The 22,612-nt window shown below is 36.3% G+C and overlaps 1 protein-coding gene across 4 annotated transcripts in view; it reads right to left on the bottom strand.

The window, feature by feature from the left end:
* grin2bb (glutamate receptor, ionotropic, N-methyl D-aspartate 2B, genome duplicate b) overlaps window positions 1–22,612 on the bottom strand; it is a 115,294-nt gene that overhangs the window by 24,645 nt on the left and 68,037 nt on the right. For all 4 annotated transcript variants that reach the window (XM_051888494.1, XM_051888507.1, XM_051888508.1 and 1 more), the window contains exons 5-6: window positions 16,210–16,480; window positions 15,936–16,128 (exon numbers count right to left, since the gene is read on the bottom strand). In XM_051888494.1, the coding sequence (XP_051744454.1) occupies window positions 15,936–16,128; window positions 16,210–16,480 (464 nt within the window). The remainder of the gene's footprint in view (window positions 1–15,935; window positions 16,129–16,209; window positions 16,481–22,612) is intronic.

The raw sequence follows: 22,612 nt of genomic DNA, 5'->3' as shown, positions 1-22,612 counted from the left end.
AAATCCTACACCAAATTCTTTTCAGAATCCTATACAAATCTATCTTTTCTCTGGCAGAATTTTTGCTATATCTGTATACATAAAGTGAATTACAGTTATTTTGATTAACTATATAATCTAGAATTTAATATATTTTATGTTACCTTTTATGCTATATCATTAAATGTTTCATCATCAATATTTGTTAAATGAACTGAATCCATTTTTCCTGGGCAATAACAGTGGAAATGTTCGGTAATTTTTTTGCAGCCAAGACTTACACAGAAACTGACTTTTATAAAAAAAAAAAATAAAAAAAAAAACCTACACAGAGAAATATTATGCTTGAAAACTAGCCCCAGACTTGCCTACAGATAAACAGGAAACCATGATTTTTCCATTTATTTTTCCTTTTCCATTAATTCACCCTCCCGTGTCAAACACACAACATAAAATCCCCACAATAATAAAAGACATCAGCAATAAAACATCATGAAAATGAATCACACGGACAAGTTCTAAGTCGTTTCCCATTTCTGCCATCAGTGTGTTAAATTTATGACGTAGAAGAACTGACCCAATTTAGACTGACTGTAAATCAGTCTGTAGTCAGGTGCGTGTGTGTGTTTGTGCCCTTGAGCAGCGATACGCGCACAGATTTTCATCATAACATGAGCATCATGTATGTGTGTCAACAAGTTTTGTGTCAGAGCCAGTGAAAACTCTCTGCTGCACTCCTCGCTCTCTTGCCTCCATCTGTGGGCTGTCGTCGCCATGACAACAATCGGCCTCACGAAAACGACTCACCATACAAGAAATAAATATCTGCTCTAAACAAGAGAACATGAAAGACAAATATACAAATAGAGAGAGGCTAGAGAGAAGAATGTCCAAACAAATAGTGAGTATGTTTAATGCATGTACAATGGAGTAAGATTGTGAAGCAATGTTGTACAGAACAACACAAAAAATGTGCTCCTGTAAGGAGGTCTATAACATCTGGAGAAAGCTAACCCTTAGCATAGCCATTCATCTCAATGACAGTTGCTCATATGACACAGGAGACTTTGAAAGTATCATGGGTCCTCGGGAGGCGCAGGAAATTGACAATGTTGAGTCCGAATCGGACTTTTAATCAAATAGTTGCGTTTTAGAGGATATTTTGTTTGCTAAAATGGATTTAGTCAGAAAAGATAAGGGTTGTCAATAGAAAATTGTGCTATTTGCCCGCTGAATGGTGTAGTTACAGCATCCACCAGCAGGTGCATTTGTTAAAACAGGCCTTACAATATATTTTAGACATTTAAACTCCAGTAGTTCAGTGCACATCTGATCCTTTTAACCTACAATCTCACAGGCGTGCACACCATCAATTCCCAAATCGGTGTGTTAGGGCAGTCTGTTTTGATTCCTGACATAAGAAAGTACGTACAACCCCAAACTGCCAACAGATAGAATGAAAGTGAGAGAATGTGTGTGAAAGAGAGAGGGAGAGAGAGACCCACCAGCATATAAAATGCGTTACCATGGTGCCCACAACCATAGCAATCTCCAAGCAATCTGCTGTGTTGCCATGGGAACAGTAATCTCACCCGAGAGAGTGAGGGAGAATGAGAGGAAGAGACATGGAGAGAGAGGTAGCATCTTTTGTACTTACAGCGAGACGCATGATGCAGCAGAGACCCATTTATCTGTCGCTATAAATACAAACAGATCAATATCGACAAGACAGCCAACCAGATTTATCGTATACAACATTTTTCAGTTCTAGAATTGATCTGACATTAGAAAACTCATCTTCAGATTTACCGTACACCCATTTAAAAGCGCAACCATTCAAGGGTCTATGAATTACTTCATCTTACTTTCAAGGGTTTGCTCTTATGTTTAATTTTGGCCCTGACATAACATCTCCTGGCTTGACACCATTTCGTGATACTTGTCAAGGCTGTGAAATCGCCTCTCAGGTCAACAGGGAACAGCTTTAACAACCATCGAAAACTTGAGGACTGTATATGATTATTTCATCAATGTCTAAATCAGGGGCATTTTCTCAGAGGAGCAAGTGATGTTATTGTTAACTAAAAGTAAAACATTTTGTTAATTACAACCAAAGAACATAGAAATATTTCACAAAAAACTTAAAGCTGCAGTCTGTAAGTTTTGCCTCTTTGTCGCCATCTCTGTTTGAAACCTGCAATTGCAGTTGTTTGCAGAATTATCATCTTTACATGGGTTGTGCATCAGTACGGCTCCTCAGCGCAGATGAATCTAATGTTTTGAGGAGAACATGTGGCTGTCAGGATACTGTGCTTCGGAAAGACAGATTGTAGTCTTGGAAGTATGACTAAAATAAGAATTTTTACCGGAAAATGTCATCTGAACAAGTAAGTAACATGTCTGCCACTTTTGTTCTGACCAACTACAATAAATTGCGCTGCCAATGGTGATTTAAATCTAACGATCGCTTAGCTCATATCACATCAAACCGTGCAAATTATTATTATTGTTACACTTTGTTCTCAAATTGTTAATGTTAACAACATCAGCTTTGCGTGACTGTGTGTATTTAGTGTGTATTAGCATTACTTGTAGATTTCAATTTCTGTAGCCACTCCGCAGTCTGAAGTCTTTTGCTTTTGACCATGGCTGAATCTCCAGTTGTCACTGATGACTGTCATTTGGACCTTTCTGGATTACAATTTCCCGCGGAAACCTACCAGTACCACCCAAATTAGAAAACATTATTACAAGCTTACCGTTGTGAATCAGGCTAAGATAAGGAGATAGTTTTAAACACTGGCTGGTTATGTACTTGTTCAAAAATTGATTTTGGATAATTTTTAACCGAAAAAGTTACAGACTGCAGCTTTAAAGGGGCTATATGTAGAGTACAGAAACCCTTGTTATTAGCGACATCGGTGGCCCTTAAGTGAACTGCAGCCAGCAACTTATTGTTCATGCTCGCACGTAATGCACAATAGACTTAACGTGATTCAATGCCTCTTATAAACTCGCGGCGACGTTCTTTTTTGTTCTTCGCTTAGCAGCAAAAAGAAGTTGGAAATACTATTGCAGTGATATCCTGACGCTGCTGAGAGCGATGAATGTTTAGATAAATATGTGCTGTGCGCTTTCCTCTGAATAACAAAATAAACACACAACAATGACAGCGGTGAGAAAACAACAGTTCAGAAAGCATCTGATAATAGAAATGTGGATATGTTTGCACAAGCTTTGAAATTCAACAGCATTATGTCGACAGATAAGGTAATTAAAACTACACTGTTATGATAGTTTGATTATAAATGTTTATTTGAGACTATAGACTAAATCGGGCTATGTGAGACTATAGTTTAAATTAATCCCTTTTCACACATTGACATTGCAGTACAGAACAGCTCTTTCGGCAGTATCCTGAACATTGTATAAGCATTTGTTTTATGAGTCAGAACGGAAGAGAGGCACATTGGCAATAAAAAGGTGATTAATACATCAAAATTCTTACACATAGCCCCTTTAACTTTAAACTTAACTTTAACTTAAAAAAAAAAAAAAACTTTAAGTACTGTACAGAAATATTGCCTTGGCAACTAACTGAAATGAGTTTGTTTAAAATGGCTAAAACTCAAATAAATTAAAGCTAAAAAGAAATAAAACAAAATGACAAAATTAAAAAAGCACATAAAATTACTGAAACGTGTTCTAAAATGAAAATGAAAATATAAAAATAAAAGCTAATTCAAAATATTAATAAATAATATTATATTATAGAAATAATACTAAAATAAGTAAGGTAGTGCCTTCTCAAAAATGCTCACATGAAAATGATCAACAATATAATTGTTGATCATTGTTTAAACCATTCATTTTTATAAAGTAACACTGTCCAACAAAGACATTACATTTTCAGAAGTGGCAGTGTCTCTTTTGCCTCCCCTAAGCCCACAGGTGTCTTTCACCTATTGTTTTTGATGGGGCACCATGGGCGGTCCTGACTCACTTGGTGCCCTGGGCAAGATAAAGCATGACCGAAGAAATAACTGTTTTAACAACTTGATAGTTCTTTACATAAGTATGACAAGTCCAGGGGTAGTGGTACAGTTTCCCTTTAGTGTGTAGGTGGACCCAGGTTCAAATCTGATTTTGAATTCAGCATTAAAGAAAAGAAATCATACCCCAATTTGAGAAAATTTTTTGTTAATATGGAAAATAGCTTTTTCTTTTTTGTTTTTAAAAAAAGGTCACATGAGTTACATAAGGTAAATGATCTTCAGTTTAAAGTAAATGATCTGCAGAAGCTGCACTGTGATTGGACGGAAGAAATCTGAATGCATGATATGAGTGGCCCATTACCCTGTCAATGGGATAACGCCCGCCCATCATGTTTGCAAATGGTTCACAAATTGGTCTGGCAGGGTCAAACCGTTGGAAATGGACTGACTAATTAAAAAGTAAACAACTCACCCACTCAGACATCCCCACTTCTGGTCACATCTGAATCTAAATGAACTTGAAATTACTTTAAATGATCTGTGACTGAGGCGACTTTTAGTGAGTATCTCCGTGTCAGCAACCTTCATGACACCAACTGTGTTTACAGAGGATTAGCTGACTAATGGTCTGAAAATAATGGGACTATTAATAACAACAAATACATGACACATAAAATATGCGTTTTACTTTATTATTGTAAAAATGTATACTTTATTATTATAGAAAGACTGTTTAAAAACAAACTTAATGAGACTTTGATATGACTTTGATATAATAAACAGTATGTTTATTAAGAAAATGAAAATTGTGTCATCATTTACCCACCATTATTCCATTGAAACATTATTGAGTGTTTTTGTCCATACAATGAAAGTCAATGGAGTCCAATGTACAAAAATACAAAAATATGGTACTATGGTACTAGTTGCTTGTTGATAATGTGAGGTAAGGGAGTGCGCATTCAACATGGAAACCGTGTAAAAATCAAATGTAGCATGTATTTACATTAGACTAAAAACCCAGCGAGAGGAGGCTTTGCCTTCTCATTTTAAAAGACCACCACACGCCACTGGTCTAAAGGAAGAAAGGCATGGCTTTTATGCTTCTGGAGGTAATTACAGAGTTGGCCCACCAGCACTGGATTATTTTAATGCATCATCAACATGAGGGCGACAATAATCTGCAGAGGATTTATAGCACAAGAGGTATTATGACATCAAAATATTAGTTAACCTAAACAGGATTTCGGATTATCACTGATCGAATCATATTTTGGTCTCCCGTATTCACAGCCACCCAACAGTGCAATATATACATGGGCTCTGGAAGTGTGTATAGGTTTTTCTAGAAGTGTGTGTGTTTATGTATGCATTTTTAATTAAAGTAAGTTACAGGCTCCTGGGTGAACCAGAGATTAATTACCTTTACTTACACAGGACACCATGTAATGATCAAACTCCTTCCCCAGGGAAGCCTGTGGGCCTTGTAACACAGCGATACACCACCACCACTCTAATGGATAGAGCTAAAAACACACACTAAAACATAGACACACACTTTCTCTCTGTGTAAAGGCACACAAACACACCTTTGGGAATTGAGCTGCGTGTAAGCTTAAAAGCCAAATATTTTGTAAAGGCAGACTGTTCATTTTGTATTTTGTATTCTATAAGCAAACAAATTAAATGGGTAGACCGAAATAAAGTGTGACAGTGAGCAGAAATGGAGAGATAGACTCGGAGAAAGAAGAGAGTGCAAGACCGAAGGAAAACTGCATGGTTTGACCAGCAAAAAGTGTACAACTGATATCTTGACCTACTTCTGAAGAGTTATTGTCAGCGTCTTTCAGCAATGCCCAAAAGCATAATAAAAACATCCACAACCATCTTATTAAACTTTCTGGGCATCAGGTCTACTGGCCACCCAGTGAACCTGAGAGCAGCAGCCTGAGGGGCTACAATTAAGTGAAGTGGAGAATAAAAGCCTGGCAGCTTCACAAACTTTAAGCACCTCAGAGGAGTCAAAGCATCAGAAAGACGAGCCACACAATCACACATACGAGGGAAAACAGAAAATATGCGCACACACCATCAAACATACACACGTAATCCATTTATAATTGTATATATTTTAACACTACGTAATTTTAAAGCTACAATATGTAAGATTTTTGCAGTAAAATATCCAAAAACCACTAGGCCAATGTTATATATTTTGTTCAATTGAGTACTTACAATATCCCAAATGTTTCCAACTATTTGTAAATCATGAGAAAATAGCGATTTTAACCAAGGATACAGGATGTGTCTGGGAGTCTCCTGTCAATGGCGTTATGTCTGCATTACCCTCGGTTTCCGGATTTATTTTGTAGAAACCATGCAAACACTAAAGATGCTTTAATATATTACATGTTTTAATAGACAACAACAACTGTTTGGTTACATTTATACACAGAAAATGAATTATTGTTATATAGCTCAACACGTTTAGTCTTATTGTTTAAATCTAGTTTTCTTGAATTTTCTCCATCATACAATACGTTTTAAAATTAATTGCGTGCCATTTATCAACACAAGCCATCCAGCATTTATTAATATGATACTCTAAAATCGATCTAGCTTACTGCAGTGTGCAACAGTGTCTCACAGCAGCCGCCGAGCGAACGCAGAGAGTAACGTTATAACATCATTGTCAACACACTCAAATGTATCTAATATGATAAACAGAGCTGTGTTACCTCATACGCTTGACCGGAAGAAGTGACGCCTGCGACTGCGGCATAATAAAAGTCCCGCTGCTCGCAAGGTGTGTGTCGCGTTCGTCTCTCATTAGCAATCACTCCAGCGGCCTCGTTCAGCTCCAACGCTGCTTCATACTACTGTAACGTTAATAATCTCATCCATGAATATGACTTCTGCCCGAGTCCCGTCCCAATTCTTTTCCACTGGCTGTGAGGTGAAGACGACATTTCCCAAGATTCCGCGCTCAAACTTGCCGTCATCAAGCTACACCTTTGTTTTGAATAGGCGACCTCTAGCGGTGAAAAATTTACATATTGTAGCTTTAATGGTAAAATGATATGGTAAAATGATATGTTAATTGGTTGGTTGACAAAACATTCTCTTACTATATCTGGTGAAAAACTGTAATAGATCTAATGGAATATTTCATGTTATTTTAAAGTATTAAATATTAAAGTTAAATGCAGAGTTTTGGAAGTGAAAAAGAACCATTAATGTTTATTACATTATTTTAGTGTCGTGTGTTACAATGATGGTGTTTAGTATTCATGTGTATGACAGTGTGCACCATATTAGTATTTCCCTCAGTTTGTGGAAAAGCTGCTTCTGATGAACTTATATTTATCATCTGGTAAATATATATATATATATATATATATATATTTACAGTTTTTCTCTTTTACACCAAGTTTTTTTTTTTTACCATACATTTCACAGATTTTTTTTATCAGTGTAATATATTGATTATAAATAATTCAATAACTTTCAATCTCATTACCATAACCATTATCATTCCTGAAATGTAACATTTCTGAAATTATCAAAGGTCTAAAAATCATTTAAAAAACAAATCTAAAACAAATCTGAAAATCTGTTAAACTGAAAAAAGTTTTGGTTTAAACTGTTTTTGTTTTTAAAAACAAAATTGGTAGGCAAATAATGCTAAAGGGTTTTAGAGCATCATTAAGGTAATGATATTTGGAATATGGCCAGATAAATATCTATAAACATGTGGAAACTGTCTTTAAAAATAAGTTTCAGAACAAAAGAGTCATTAAATTAATTAAATCATTAAAATTCTAGCATGATCTGAATGAAATCCATTTTTCGCAAGAATAACCCACACATGTCCTTGCAATCAATTTATCCAAGATAAGTACATGTACCCTCATTTAACCCCGCTCTCAACCTTTATAGTGCACATGTATCTCATCTAACCTTCTACGAACCATCCCTAAACCTTCAGCTGACCTTCAGAGGAACCCCTTGAGGCTGTTTCAGGCCCTTAACCATCACAGAACATGACCCATCCAGCTGAAAAGCCCTCCATCATCACTGACAGATCCACCGCAGAGCATGGTGGGTGTTCCAGAATGATAATATAGAATCTTGGAATGCCATTTAAATCGTCTCCATCATGGTGGAAACGGATCATTAGAGTCCTCGAGGGGTTACAGGGTCCGGTGGTTCTCATTCAGCCCACCTCATAAGGCTGTCATTCAAAAGCTTCTTGTGTGTGAGTGTGCATATGTGAGGCCCCAGGTGTGCACTGTAGGGTGATTGAGGAACCTGCACTCCCAGAGGACTCTAAACAAAACTATTTTCCCTGGTTTGTACTTTTCCTCCTGTTCCATCTATTCTTGTGTTCTCCAGCATTCATAAGACATTAAAGTGTGCCCTTATCTTTTCATCAGCCAATTCAAAAATCCACTTCAGCGACTCTAAAGGCTACCCTAACACATCTGCCTAATTACACAAATACAACCATCTTGTTCTAGCAGAAACCATGTCCGCTGGGTAATTGTTGCAAACTTACCATTCACAAATAACATAAAAGTGTGTGTTTTTTTTCCTCATTTAATTACTTGTTTCTCTCATCTAAACAAACAAAGCTTTCCGCAACAACACAGCTATATATCTTCATAACATGCTCTCCGGGCTACAAATAGTTCTGGAAACATTATAAATGTTTAATTGAACATTTAAATAAAACCTTAAGTAGTGTTTTATTAATGATCAATGGTGCATTTGTACGTAATTTGTATATTAAATGCATGCACAACGTGTTATCGGTCCACATCCAAGCTATGCGCTGGAATTAAGTAACTCTTTATACACGTGCCTTAGAAAGCAGCTTCCAAAATTAGCATTGAATATTTAAAAGTATTTTCAGAGACAGAATCAAGCGATCAGAGGATTGCTGAATGTTTCACTGCTAACCATCCCTGCAACACTTTACACAGACCAGAGTTTAAAAAGAAAAGAATTTTCGGCCGGGAGAGGAGAGCGGGAATAACTATATGTAACACTCAGTAACACTGTAAATAACTTTTTAAAAAATACTGTACAATACTAGGGCTGCATGATGTATCATTTTAGCATCGATATTGCGATGTACGCATCCGCGATTGTCACACTGCAGAAAGTGTGATGTCTACTGTAGTATAGGGATCGTTGATCTGTACAGACCAGGCACCACAGTTTGAAACGCACGTGATTCTTGGATTAGTTAAAGTTTAACCATCATAGTGTGAAAGTTCATCATTTGCAAGTGTTTTAGGTCCTGTTAGCTGTGCGCGGTGTTTTCTGTGCGCACACAAAGAGCCGCGCAGACGCACGTGAACATCGAATTCCGTTCACTTCCATGTCGTTTGTGCTTGGACGGACACATGCACGCAAAATTATGTCAAAATGTCCATCTCTGCAAGTATCCTTGTAAACACAGTTGCTTATGGCTTAGGTAACGCAAACAAAGAAAATGGATGTGTATCATTATAATGTATCTACGCATTCGGTCTTAAAGTGACAGCAGGCTAATATTCTTGCTGCTTTGTGTGTCATGAATGTTATTAAACAAAATACAAAGAAGAAATCACTTTTGCAGCTTCAACACAGATTAATTATATTCAATTTATACAGTGAAGACTATACAGTGTTATTTAACATTGGATTATTCATTTTCTGTACCTGAATGCTTACCTAAAAAAAAATAAAAAGCACTGTTTATTTCATTTAAATTACCCCAATCATTCTAGAATTATTAATTCTTTCCAAATAGAACTATTCAAGTAATCTGCTGAATTTATTTCATATCGCAATATATTGCAGAAAAACAAAATATCGCAATGTCAGTTTTTTCCAATATCGTGCAGCCCTATACTATACACTACAATTAAAAAGTTACGAATTTTCTCTTCAGAAAATTTGGACTAAACCACTTAATTCATGTGGATTAGTTTTACAATCTCTTTATGAACGTTTTGAAGTGTCAAAGAGGTAGTTGCGTAGCTGTCTATGGAGGGACAGAAAGCTCTCAGATTTCATCAAAATCTGAGAAAAAAATCTTCATTTGTGTTCTGAAGATGAACGAAAGTCTTACGGGTTTGGAACAACATGAGGGTGAGTAAATGATAAAAGAATTTTAATTTTTGGGTGAACTATCCCTTTAAGAGTCTATGATTGGATCATTATTGCAGTGATTATTATGTTTCTAGCATGTCATATTATATTGAAAGTCTTTGGGATGTGCTGGAGTCGACTTTACAGAATGATTGACTCTTGCATTGTCAATACATAAAATAAATGTTATTTCCATCAAGAGGTGCATCAATTTTTGGTCAAGATCTTGTATTGACAATGCAAGAGGTGAGCACTGTGTAAAGTCTCCTCCAGCACATCCCAAAGACTTTCAATAAATTTGAGGTCTGGACCCAGAGGTGCCAATTCATGTGTGAAAATGATGCGTCATGCTCCATCCCAACCATTCTTTCACAATTTGAGCCTGATGAATCTGGATATTGTCATCCTAGAATATTGCCAAGATGTGTCTTCCTACATGGTTGTTTAAAAAATGAAAAGCTACACACTCCATCAATTAGAGATGGAAGAAATGTTGCCAAACATATAACATAATAATCACTGCAATAATGATCCAGTCATAGACTCTTAAGTATTTGCCTATATTTAAAAATCCAAAAAGCAGCTTTTTCTTTTTTTTTGAACTCAACTGACTTTCAAAATATCTTCTTTTGTGTTCCATCATACAGGTTTGGAACAACATGATGGTGAGTAAATCATGACAAAATATTTGAGGTGAACTATCCCTTTAAGTTTCATTTTTTAATGTAATTGTATGTAAAATAAAAATTAATTTCAGTATCAATATATTATAAAAAAAAATCTGAAATGGTACTGTATACAGCAGCTATAGACTAGTGGAAAGGTGAACCCGTCATCTGTTCTCCTGAAATTGGCACATGAAGAATCCACAGAGGAAACCCGGCATACGTGTGCCACAGCTGTTCATATTAAAGTGTGGATGAGAGGTAGATTTGAATCCGTTACTGTTGCTTTTGGGATTTAAACTTTGTTATATTAATACACGTAAAAAGTGAGAGAGAGAGAGAGAGAGAGAGAGAGACCAGGCTTCCACTGTTGTTCCATTCGGCTTCCTAATCCTGCTCTGCCTCGAGCATTCAATTAACTCCTCACCAGCAGATCAAATGACTGGCTAAAAGAGAGTGTGACCGAGCCTAAACGCTAATTAATACTTAGGAATCAATGCCCCTCAATACTAAATGTCAAATAACAGTACAAAAGAGAACAGAGGAGCTCAGATGAAAAGCTCACTTTTGTATTATGATGGATATTTATGTTTCTAAGATGAAAACCACAGCCGGGCCGGTACAGACACGTGGGCGCAGGCTGAATGTCAGAGGAGACATAATGGGGAAAGAAAAGTGAAAGGTGCTCTGTACCACACTTCAGCGAGGAGCTACAGCAGACCCACATTAGCAATAATGTACATTCTCTTCCTCTCTCTTTTTCTCTTTTGTTGTCCATTTGTCACTCTCACTCGTTCTTTCTCCGTGAGGTGTTACAGGTTCAGTACAGCTACAATAGAATGTTGTTCAATCAAGGACTCTCTTTTCTCTTTATTAGGATTCGTCTCAGCTGATCCAATCACAGGTGAGACGAATTGTCAGTTACCGTTTGCGTTTCAAATGTGTCTCCTGTGGCCATTTGTGATTCTGTTCAAGGGAAGGGGTTTTGACTTCATTATGTTACTGTAAGTACTTCAAGTAATTAATTAATGCCAATTAATTGTAATTTTTGCTAATAAATTGTTTTCTGTGATTAATCCTGATTAATCATGTAAGGTAATTAATTATATCCAGTGGTGGACAGTAACAAAGTATTTTTACTTCATTACGGTACATTTTTCAAGTATCTGTACTCTACCAGAGTATTTTTATTTTGAAAAACTTTTACTTCACTACATTCTAAAGCATAATATCGTACTTTTTACTCCACTACATTCCCTAAAAGCATGTCGTTCCTCGTTATTTTGAACTGAAGAAATCGTCACATGCTCCAAGACGCGGTAGCGGTGCACGATAGCGCACCAAATGATTAATTCACAAATTGGACTGATCCGATCGCAACTGTTCTTGAGTCAACAACTCACTGATTCAAATGATCTGGTCAGAGCGAGTCTGCAGTTAACAATTCACTGAATTCACTAGTCTGATTCAAAATGAGCCAATAACAGGAGATCATCGGCGCTTGAGTGCTCGCGCGACTAATGGCATGGAAAGTAAGTTACAAATTCTGAATTTTAGGATTGGTTATTGTAAATAAAAATCATTAAAAAAAAAAATCAAGTCATGACTGTCAGTTCTTTGTGAACAAAATCTGATGTTAAAGGGTGAGCTGTTTAAGCCCACTGTAATGCTTGAATGCAGAAACGTCCACATCACCATCTCAATGGGGTAGGTTTTAGATAATAGCAGTTCAAATGATCTAAAACTACTATGTTTGCAATGCATAGCATTCACTTTTAAAAATGTTATGCATTTAGCCCTATGTGACATCTGTTTTTATATTCTTTGTTACGCATTTTGTTTTTCCTAATTTTTAAACATATATATATATTTTTTTTTTCCCATTTGTTTGCACACATGAAGTAGCCTATCAGTAACCTAAATTGACATTTTAATATATTTAATGCTTTGATAGTGTATGACAAGTTTTGGTAATAAAATTGCAGATCAATACATACAGTTGTGGTCAGAATTATTGGCACCCTTGATAAATATGATCAAAGATGACTGTAAAAATAAATCTGCATTGTTTATCTTTACTTTTGATCTTTAATTCATAAAATTAGCAAAAATCTAACCTTTCATTGAATGAAAAAAGAATTGAAAATGTGGGGAAAATCACATTATGAAATAAATGTTTTTCTCCAAAACACGTTGGCCACAATTATTGGCACTCTTTTATTCAATACTTTTTGCAACTTCCTTTTGCCAAGATAACAGCTCTGAGTCTTATAATGCCTGATGAGTTTGGAGAACACCTGACAAGAGATTAGAGTCCATTCCTTCATGCAGAATCTCTACAGATCCTTCAGATTCCCAGCTCCATGTGCTTCTTCTCTTCAGTTCACTCCACTCATTTTCTGTAGGGTTCAGGTCAGGGGACTGGGATGGTCATGGCAGAAGCTTCATTTTGTGCTCAGTGACACATTTTTGTGTTGATTTTGATGTTTGTTTTGGATCATTGTCCTTATGGAAGATCCAACCACGGCCCATTATTGGATTTCTAGCAGAAGCAGTCAGGTTTGTTGGTATTTGATAGAATCCATGATACCATGTATCTGAACAAGATGTCCAGGACCTCCAGCAGAAAAATAGGTCCACAACATTAAAAATCCAGTGTTATATTTAACCGTGGGCATGGGGAACTTTTTATCCATGTATGCACCAAACCCATCTGGTGAGTTTGCTGCCAAAAAGCTCTTTTTTTAGTTTCATCTGACCATAGAAGTTCCAGTCTTGTCTGACAACTGAATATGCTGGAGACTGTTTCTGGATGAGAGCAGAGGATTTTTCTTGAAACCCTCCCGAACAACTTGTGGGGATGTAGATGCTGTTTGATAATTTTTTTAGGCTTTCTGAGACTCAAGACTCAACTAATCTCTGCAATTCTCAAGCTGTGATCCTTGGAGAGTCTTTGGTCACTCAAACATTCCTCCTCACCGTGCATTAGGACGATTTAGACACACGTCTTCTTCCAGGCAGATTTGTAACATCTTCAGTTGATTAGAACTTCTTAATTATTTCCCGGATAGTGGAAATGGGGATTTTCAAAGTTTTAGCTATTTTCTTACAGCCACTTTCTATTTTGTGAAGCTCAACAATCTTTTGCTGCACATCAGAACTATATTCTTTGGTTTTACTCATTGTGATGAATGATTAAGGGAATTTGGCCTTTGTGTTTCCTCATGTTTATACTCCTGTGGAACAGGAAGTCATGGCTGGACAATTTCATGTTCATGATCACCCTGGTGTGCTAAAAAAATGTGAATATGAATGGGAATATACTTCAGAGATATTTTACTCATAAAAAATTCTAGGGGTGCCAATAATTGTGGCCAACGTGTTTTGGAGAAAAACATTTATTTCATAATGTGATTTTCCCCCCACTTTCAATTCTTTTCCTTCAATGAAAGGTTTGATTTTTGCTAATATTATGAATTAAAGATCAAAACGATAAACAATGCAGATTTATTTTTATAGTCATCTTTGATCATATTTACCAAGGGTGCCAATAATTCTGACCACAACTGTATGTATCTGCATCTTCCATACTGACTAGTGCTGGATACTTGACAATTCATAATGATGTCAGACCCAGGTCAACGTAGGACATACAGCGTAAGCTTTTTGAAGAATACGGAAAGCGGAAGCATGCGCAAGGCGATCATTTGTGTCTATAAAGCATATACATACATTTGTATTTTTGTAGAAAATGACCAATCGTTTTGCTAGATAAGACCCTTATTCCTCGTCTGGTATCATTTAAAGCCCTTTGAATCTGCACTGAAATTGTAATTTTGACCTTGAACCGTTTGGAGAGACCAGTCCACTATACGGAGAATAATCCTGGAATGTTTTAATCAAAAACCTTATTTTCTTTTCGACTGAAGAAAGAAAGATGTGAACATCTTGGATGACATGGGGGTGAGTAAATTATCAGGAAAATTTTATTTGAAAGTGGACTAATCCTTTAAACTACGCCAGAGCGCGTACACACCTTACGCACCGGCATCCGTGGTAGTGGTGTTTTAGAGGTAAAAAATGACATAAATACTGTTTCTCAAACAAACTGATCGTTTCGTGTCTTAGGACATCAATGTGTCGTCACGAGCTGCAGGGTTTAATTTGGATTTGTCTGTGCATGTTTTTTTTTACTTTTATAGATTGTGTTCCCATTGACAAGCATTATACGACTGACAGACTGCAACGGTTGGAGTTAAAAATCATCATTTGTGTTCAACTGAAGAAACAAAGTCACCTACATCTTGGATGCCCTGGGGGTAAGCAGATAAACATCAAATTTTCATTTTTGGGTGAACTATCCCTTTAAAGAATACTTTTATTCAACAAGGATGCATTAAATTGATCAAAAGTGACAGTATATACATTTATAATGTTGCAAAAATTTTATATTTCAGTTTTTCCTGTATTTTGGATCAAATAAGTAAAGCCTTGGTGAGCAGAAAAGACGTCTTTTAAAAACTTTAAAAAATCTTACCCTTCAAAAACACGGTAGTGTATGTACAATAAAAATCAAGTACTTAATACTTTTACTGGAGTAATATTTTAATTGAGTATCTGTACTTTTACTCAAGTACTTGATTTGTGTACTTGTTTCCTTGTTATATCAGAAATTCAAATATACCAATCTGGTTCTGAAGAAACGTTCTTATTATTATCAATGTTGGAAAAAGTGCAGGTTAATATTTTTGTGGAAACAGTGAATTTTTTTTTTCTTCAGGATTCTTAGATGAATAGAGGTTTCAAAAGAACAGCAAATATTTTATAACAGTACTATACGTCAAATTACCAATAAAACCAGGGGGAAAATGGTATCATGAAAACAGCACCCGTTTTAGATCAAAAATGCCTTTTCGTATAACGCAACTTGTAATTTAAATGTATCTAACACCAACCATGGTGTGTATGTGTGCGTGTATGTTTGTGCACCTGTCTAGGGCTGTTCACCCTTTTCAAAACACTCCATTAGTTCAGAAACCCTCCTGAGCAGGTGCTGTAAATGTGTGTGTGCCTGCAAGAGAGCCTATGTACGTGTATGATTGCAGACCCCAGATGTCAGTGTTTGAACCCTGGCACCCCGCTAAGCCTGACTCACCTCAGCACCTCGTTGGGGTTTCCTGACTTGCTGCCTTTCTTGTCAGGTGTGCCGTGGCATCCAGACTTAAGCAGCGTGTGAGGACCCCGATCCAGCATCATTGTGGAGGTTGCCATGGCGATTATGGCTACAGCATCACGCACTCGAGCCTCCAGCCCGTAGTCCCACTCATCGTAGGAAACAGAGATCAAACCTGAAATAAAGGAAGTGTAAATATAGTTTGAAACAATCATATGAAATATTTCAATAGTTCTATCCACCCCTCCCTTCTTACCTGTTGGAAAGACGCTGGGTACATTATCTGCATCCCCTGTGACCAGAGACGGTACGATCCAGGTGTAACCGTAACCAGTGAGGCCGACAGAATGTGCCACCTCGAAAATGGTTGTGGCTTCTTCTTTAGTGCAGTACAGTAGTATAACAGGACTTTGGAGCTTCTTCATCTGGTTCTGGATCTTTGAGTCACCATCGTCTACCGACATGTCCAAGAGCAGCACCTCTTCCAGCTCCCAGCCAACAAAACTGTTCTCAACGGTACTCCGGATCTGGAAGGTAGCAAAAAATACAGAGAAAGATGAAAAAGCGGCATGTCCTGTAACACCCTCCTGCTGCCTCCAGATCTCCCAAAACTGTTCGCTTTTGTTCTTTAGATATAAAGAGAAGAGAGAGTTGAAAGAGAACATCGACGAAAAGACAAAGAGGGAGTGGAAGTAAAAGCAATATTTTTATTTAAAGGAATAAATGAAAACACTAATCATAAAAAGTGAAATTCCCATCATGCACTTCTTCCAAATACCAGCCTAGCAAACATTTTTTTGATCTCTATAATTTGTAAAGAAGCAAACCTAACCCACATTTCAAAATGCACAGAACGACTCTGAGGAGACAGAGAGAAATTAAACTGCATTTCCTCATAACAAATTGTTCAAACACAAGTCCACAGAGATGCTTTTCATTCTAATCAACCACAGTCAGAACTAGAAGATGAAATTATTGTACCCACAATTCTGATGATGCATATTTCTGTATCGCCCAATGTTTCAAGCCAATTTGACAGACTTGCAAATTGCACTGACAGTATGATTACACATATATGCAGTCAAGTGTAGTGTGAGAATCCAGTACCACAGAGGTGGTGATATTGGTATTATTTTTATCATATGTATCCTATTTTATTAATATTAATAATAGTAAAAAAGTATATATTTTTTTTTATTTCTGTTTTAGTTTTAGTAATGTTAGTACTTTAACTTAATTTATTTTAGTTAGTTTACAGGGCAAAATTTCTAATTTTTATTCTCTGCAACAGCATTAAGTGATAGATTGAAGCGCTGATCTGTGTGAAGACTGCGCAGTGTGCACGAGCACCAAGAGAACACTGTTGCTGATGACAGCGGCAACGAGCACTCAACATGATTTCAAAAACAACACATCCCAGCGCCAGATCGCCTATTATTTAACACAAACGAATGAACTGCTAATCAACTAGAGATGTTTCTTTTGTATTAGTATACATCCGTGCTGCAAGATGTTTCAAAAAGTGGTGGGGACAATATCGACCCTGGCAAAAAGTGGTGGGGACATGTCCCACCCGTCCCACCCTCAAATTACGCCTATGTTTTTAGTTAACAACAACACTGGTTCATATTATAAATGGACCAATACTAAAATTCTGGTCAGCACTGATAAGCAGATAATGATGGCTGGTACTCCCCCTGAATTTTTTTAAATGCTACAAGTTAATTTTGGCATCACAACATTATAATGTTCAATCTGAAAATAGAGATTTTTAAAAAAAAAACATTTTGATAAAGATTAGTGATTGTTAAATGACAACAAAGGTAATCGAAATGCAAAAACCAGGGAAATAAATATCCAATATCGACCATTAAAGGGATGGTTCACCCAAAAATGAAAATTCTATCATCATTTACTCACCCTCAGGTTGTTCCAGACTTGTATACATTTCTTTGTTCTGCTGAACACAAAGGAAGATATTTTGAAGAAAGTTTGTAACCAGGCCGCTTTGGGGCACCATTGACTTCCATAGTAGGAAAAAAAAATACTATGGAAGTCAATGGTGCCCCAGAATTGTTCAGTTTCCCACATTCTTCAAAATATCTTCCTTTATGTTCAAAAGAACAAAGAAATTTATACAGGTTTGGAACAACCTGAGGGTGAGTAAATGATGACAGAATTTTCATTTTTGGGGGAACTATCCCTTTTAACGATTCCTTATTTTAAAAAAATCTCTAATGTTGGCTGATAACTGATATGGTCCTGATACATCAATACCCAGGTATTTCCATGGTCATTTACAAAAGAAAACACAAGAAAACAGATGTCAATGTGGCTGGAGAGGAGAGTCACAGCATTGGACATAGATTGTTCAAGCTTTTGGAATTGTCTGAACCATTGTTCTTCTCCCAACAGACAACACAAAAACCTGGCATTGCTCTCACTGGTAGAACATCAAAAACCTGCCTGCTATACACCTGCAAGAACATCAAGAGCCTGCTGCATGAGCCTCCTCAATAAGCGGAGCATCCTCTGGACATCTACTGGGCTCTGCTTTCATTGCCCTGAGGTTGCTCCTGATTTGGAGAATGACTGAAAGTACAGTTGAAATCAAAGAACACCATCCTGTGTATTTAAGAACTCTATCCACACCACTGTGTGCCAGATATAAATTTAGGAGGTCTGTGACAACAGATGGCTGTAATTTTAAGCTATTGAGGATGTACAGTAGTATAAGACAAACATTTCCAAAGTAATTGACTTTATACATTACTAAAGCAGTATTGTTTTAGTATTATTTATATACTAATATAGTTTTATTAAAAATATTAATTAGCTTTAGATAATGTACCTTTATTTTTATATTTTCAGTTTTCGATATAATTTTAGTTAAATTTTTTGTAATTTTGTTTTTAGTTATTTTTAGGGCTGTCAGAATTTAAATTATTTTAATTTTTTTTGTACAATTAATGCAGCATCCATTTTTTTGTCATCTACAGGCTGCGCTACAGTATATGATCATGCTGTAATTCATTTAAGTGCTATTAAACCATTCAAGCACAATAGGATGCAAAAAGAAAACTCAAATCTGTACTGGCACAATGTCTGTGAAGCGGCTCACTGTGAAGAAACAACCAAAACGCATGCACAGAAAGCCACTTCAGACAGCGCGCCAGTGCCGCATTGAGTTCACTTTCGCGCTTGAACGGACAAAAACACCCAATTTATGTCAAATCCCCGTTTTGTCAAGTATCCTCACAAGCACAATCTTAAATGAGTTAAAAAGTTTAAATGAATGTAAAGAGTTGTGAGAAAATAGGATGTGTGTCAGATTCGTGTCATGTGTCAGGTCTTAAAGTGACAGCAGCCTAATAAACCTGCTGCTGTCTGTCATTAATGTTAATCAAAGAACAAAAGACAAAAAGAAAATCACTCACTGCTCTTGACTGAATCGCTTTTGTAGCTTTAATAAGGATTAATCTATATTCAATTTATAATTTATGCAGTGAAGACTATAAAGTGTTTATAGTCCCCCCCCCCCAAAACTACCATTAAAAAACACGCTGTGTATTCTAAATCATAAAATGATATATACTAAAATAACTGTGTAAATAGTAAAACAATACAAATGCAAACGGGGCAAACATTTTGAATCCCCCTCCCTTGCCTAACAGTGATTTGGTCCACTGCCTGCTTTCCTCCTTTACCTCACCTACACACACTTCCGCTGGGAGAGAACCAGTGTTGCCAGGGTGGCAGTTTTCCCACACAATTGGGCTATTTTGAAAATGCAGTCATGGGAAAAATTACAGAGCCGCGAGTTGCGGATTTTTTTGGGGCTACTTTTATAATGTACCACGGCCACCAAAAAGTTTATCTGTAGACAAAGAAAGTGAAAAAGGATGCTTTTACTAATGTGTATTATCCTCTTAATCAATAACTGGCAACCTAAGGATGGAGGAGAGATGGTACGTTTGATGTCACAAACTATTACGCGAGTTTCACGCACAGCAGAGATTTTAAGGCTTTCACATAGTAGAAATGAACGCGACAACAGCCAAAGTATGTCGCTTATATGTCTGCATGTTCTGCGTGTTTCTGTGTGAATGAATGGCGCTGTTTCATCTACTACACAAACTCAAACAAATGTGACGCTTACTGTGCTACATGAACTTCAGAGCTTTCTTCACCATTTAATTTGGAAAAACACAACAAACCGCCAAAATAACACGGCGATAAGCCTATGTGTGAACTGATATTAGGCTAATATTCTAGCTGTTGTGTTGGGTTTTACTTAATATGATGTTAAGTGGCAGATCAGTGAGCTCGCTGCAGTTTAATATATAGAAAGAGACATTCTCTGTCCCAGATGAAACCTTAAATAATATGTGGAGGACGCAAGATAATTTAATAATTAAAATATGACCGTGTGGTGAACCTATGAACCTAACTCGTATTTAAACAACTATTGCTTTGTGTTGTTGGCCAGATTAAATGACAGAGAAAAGAAAAACAGATGAATTTTGGCTGTATTGTTTGTGTCCCCTTCAAAAATTGCTCTTGAGAAATTTTATGTTTACTGTCCCCCACAACTGTTAGATGAAATTTACACCCCTGGGCACAGCTAAATGTGACATTTATTACAATGGGTTTATGTGAAGACTGTTTTAAGTTCACTTAAATTATAAAGTTTTTATATTTTTTTAAAATCTATTAAATGTTAAAAATGATAGCTTTCAATTATTCTGTGATATCCAATGGCTATCATTAATGGCTAAAATTAAGAAAAAAATCCACTTAATAGAGACATCAGTATCAGTATTGGTATCACTGGCCTTCATTCATTCATAGTGCTCAGTAAAAGATGTCATTAAACAAATATTTAAAATATCCCGTCTTTATTTTGTTTCTATATTATTTTGGAGATTCGATGTGAAAGTATTACAATATAAAAATATACTAAAAACTTTAATGTTAGGTGTGATTAATCATAATTAATTACAGAAAAAATTGTGATTAATTAGTTAATTTTTTTAATCGATTGACAGCACTAGTTATTTTATTTTATTTTATTTCAGCTTCATTTCAATTAATAAAATGTTTTAAATAGTTTTCGTTAACAATAATAACCCCTGCTCTAAAGAGGCTAGCATGAACTAAAAGTCAACACTACTATTATAGGGCTTGTATACAAGTCTAAAGGCATAAATTTTGAGCGAGTGATGAATGAACAGAAAGATGGTTACAGGGAAAATTCCACTAGTCATCATTTACTCACCCTCATGTCATTCCAAACACGTTTGACTTTCTATCTTGCATGCAGCCTTTTTTCTGCTTTCACACGGGTTGAGAATGATATAAGGGTCAGCAAATGATGACAAAATGCTCTTGAATACTATGTGGAGTATTCAAGAGCATAATAATAATAATAATAATGTTAATTTTTGAGTGAACTATGCCTTTAAGAAGTGATTAAACAAAATTGGAGAGGAGTTCCTATAGGCGCGAAGTATACTGAAGATAAGGGAGAGGACGGGTACATTAGTTTTGACAGGAGCCCCAGCGTACAGAAGATAGAGCAGAGGAAGAGAGCATTAGTTGAGACAGGAGAATTGGCAAACTCCTGATGATGAAAGAGGCTCGAGCTGCAGCGGCTGGCTCCCCAGCGGGAGTTACAACGCCGGTATTAGGGTGTGAACCCAACCAGCTAGAGTTTCCAGAATTACGGGCAGTGAAGCAAACAGCAGTTCTGTCTGGGGTTTCACAAGATCCCAATCTCATTTTGGCCAAATTGGTCTAGCTCTGGATAGGCGACTGTTTATACACCCTGATGATGCATTTCAATGATTTGATAAACAAGACTGGGTTCTGCTGACTGGATTGTTTGGTAGGATTATGAACTTGCTCTATTTAAATCAGAGAAACTCCAATCAGAAATACAACTGACCACTCAAAACACACTAGAAATCACCTATAGCGACCCCTGATATCCACCCAGAACACCCTTGCAACCACACAGCAACATGCTAAAAACCATGCAGAAATCCTTAGCAACCACATATCAATGCTCAAAAAAAATTTCAGTGTAAAACATAATTTAATAATAATAAATAAATGTATTAATAATGACAACATACATACATACATACATGCATGCACTACTGTTCAAAGGTTTTGGGGTAGATATTTTTAAAGAAATTAATTCTTTTATTCAGCAAGGATGCATTAAATAGATCAAAAGTGACAGTAAAAGTATTTATAATAATACAAAGATTTCTATTTCAAATAAATACTTTCTATTCATCAAGGAATCCTGAAAAACAGGTATTTTAAATTGTAATAATATTTCACAATATTACTGTTTTTACTGCATTTTCGACCAAATAAATGCAGTCTTGGTGAGCAGAAGAGACTTCTTGCAAAAACATTAAAAAATCATACCAACTTCAACTATTTGGCCGATGTATATACAGTCAAACCGAAAATATTTCAGACATTTTTGATATTTTTGACATTTTTATTAGTGGGTGCAGGACACTAGTAGTAGTTCATTTATGTAAGTGGGGATAGCAAAATAAAGTAAACTGTGACATATTATACCCAAAAAATCTTCATACAGTGGACTACCAGTAAAATTGATAAAAATCTGGAACCAAAGA

The sequence above is a fragment of the Ctenopharyngodon idella genome, chromosome 1 (genome assembly GCF_019924925.1).
Source record: "Ctenopharyngodon idella isolate HZGC_01 chromosome 1, HZGC01, whole genome shotgun sequence".
Lineage (NCBI taxonomy): Eukaryota > Metazoa > Chordata > Actinopteri > Cypriniformes > Xenocyprididae > Ctenopharyngodon > Ctenopharyngodon idella.
This window is presented reverse-complemented; position numbering and strand designations above follow the sequence as displayed.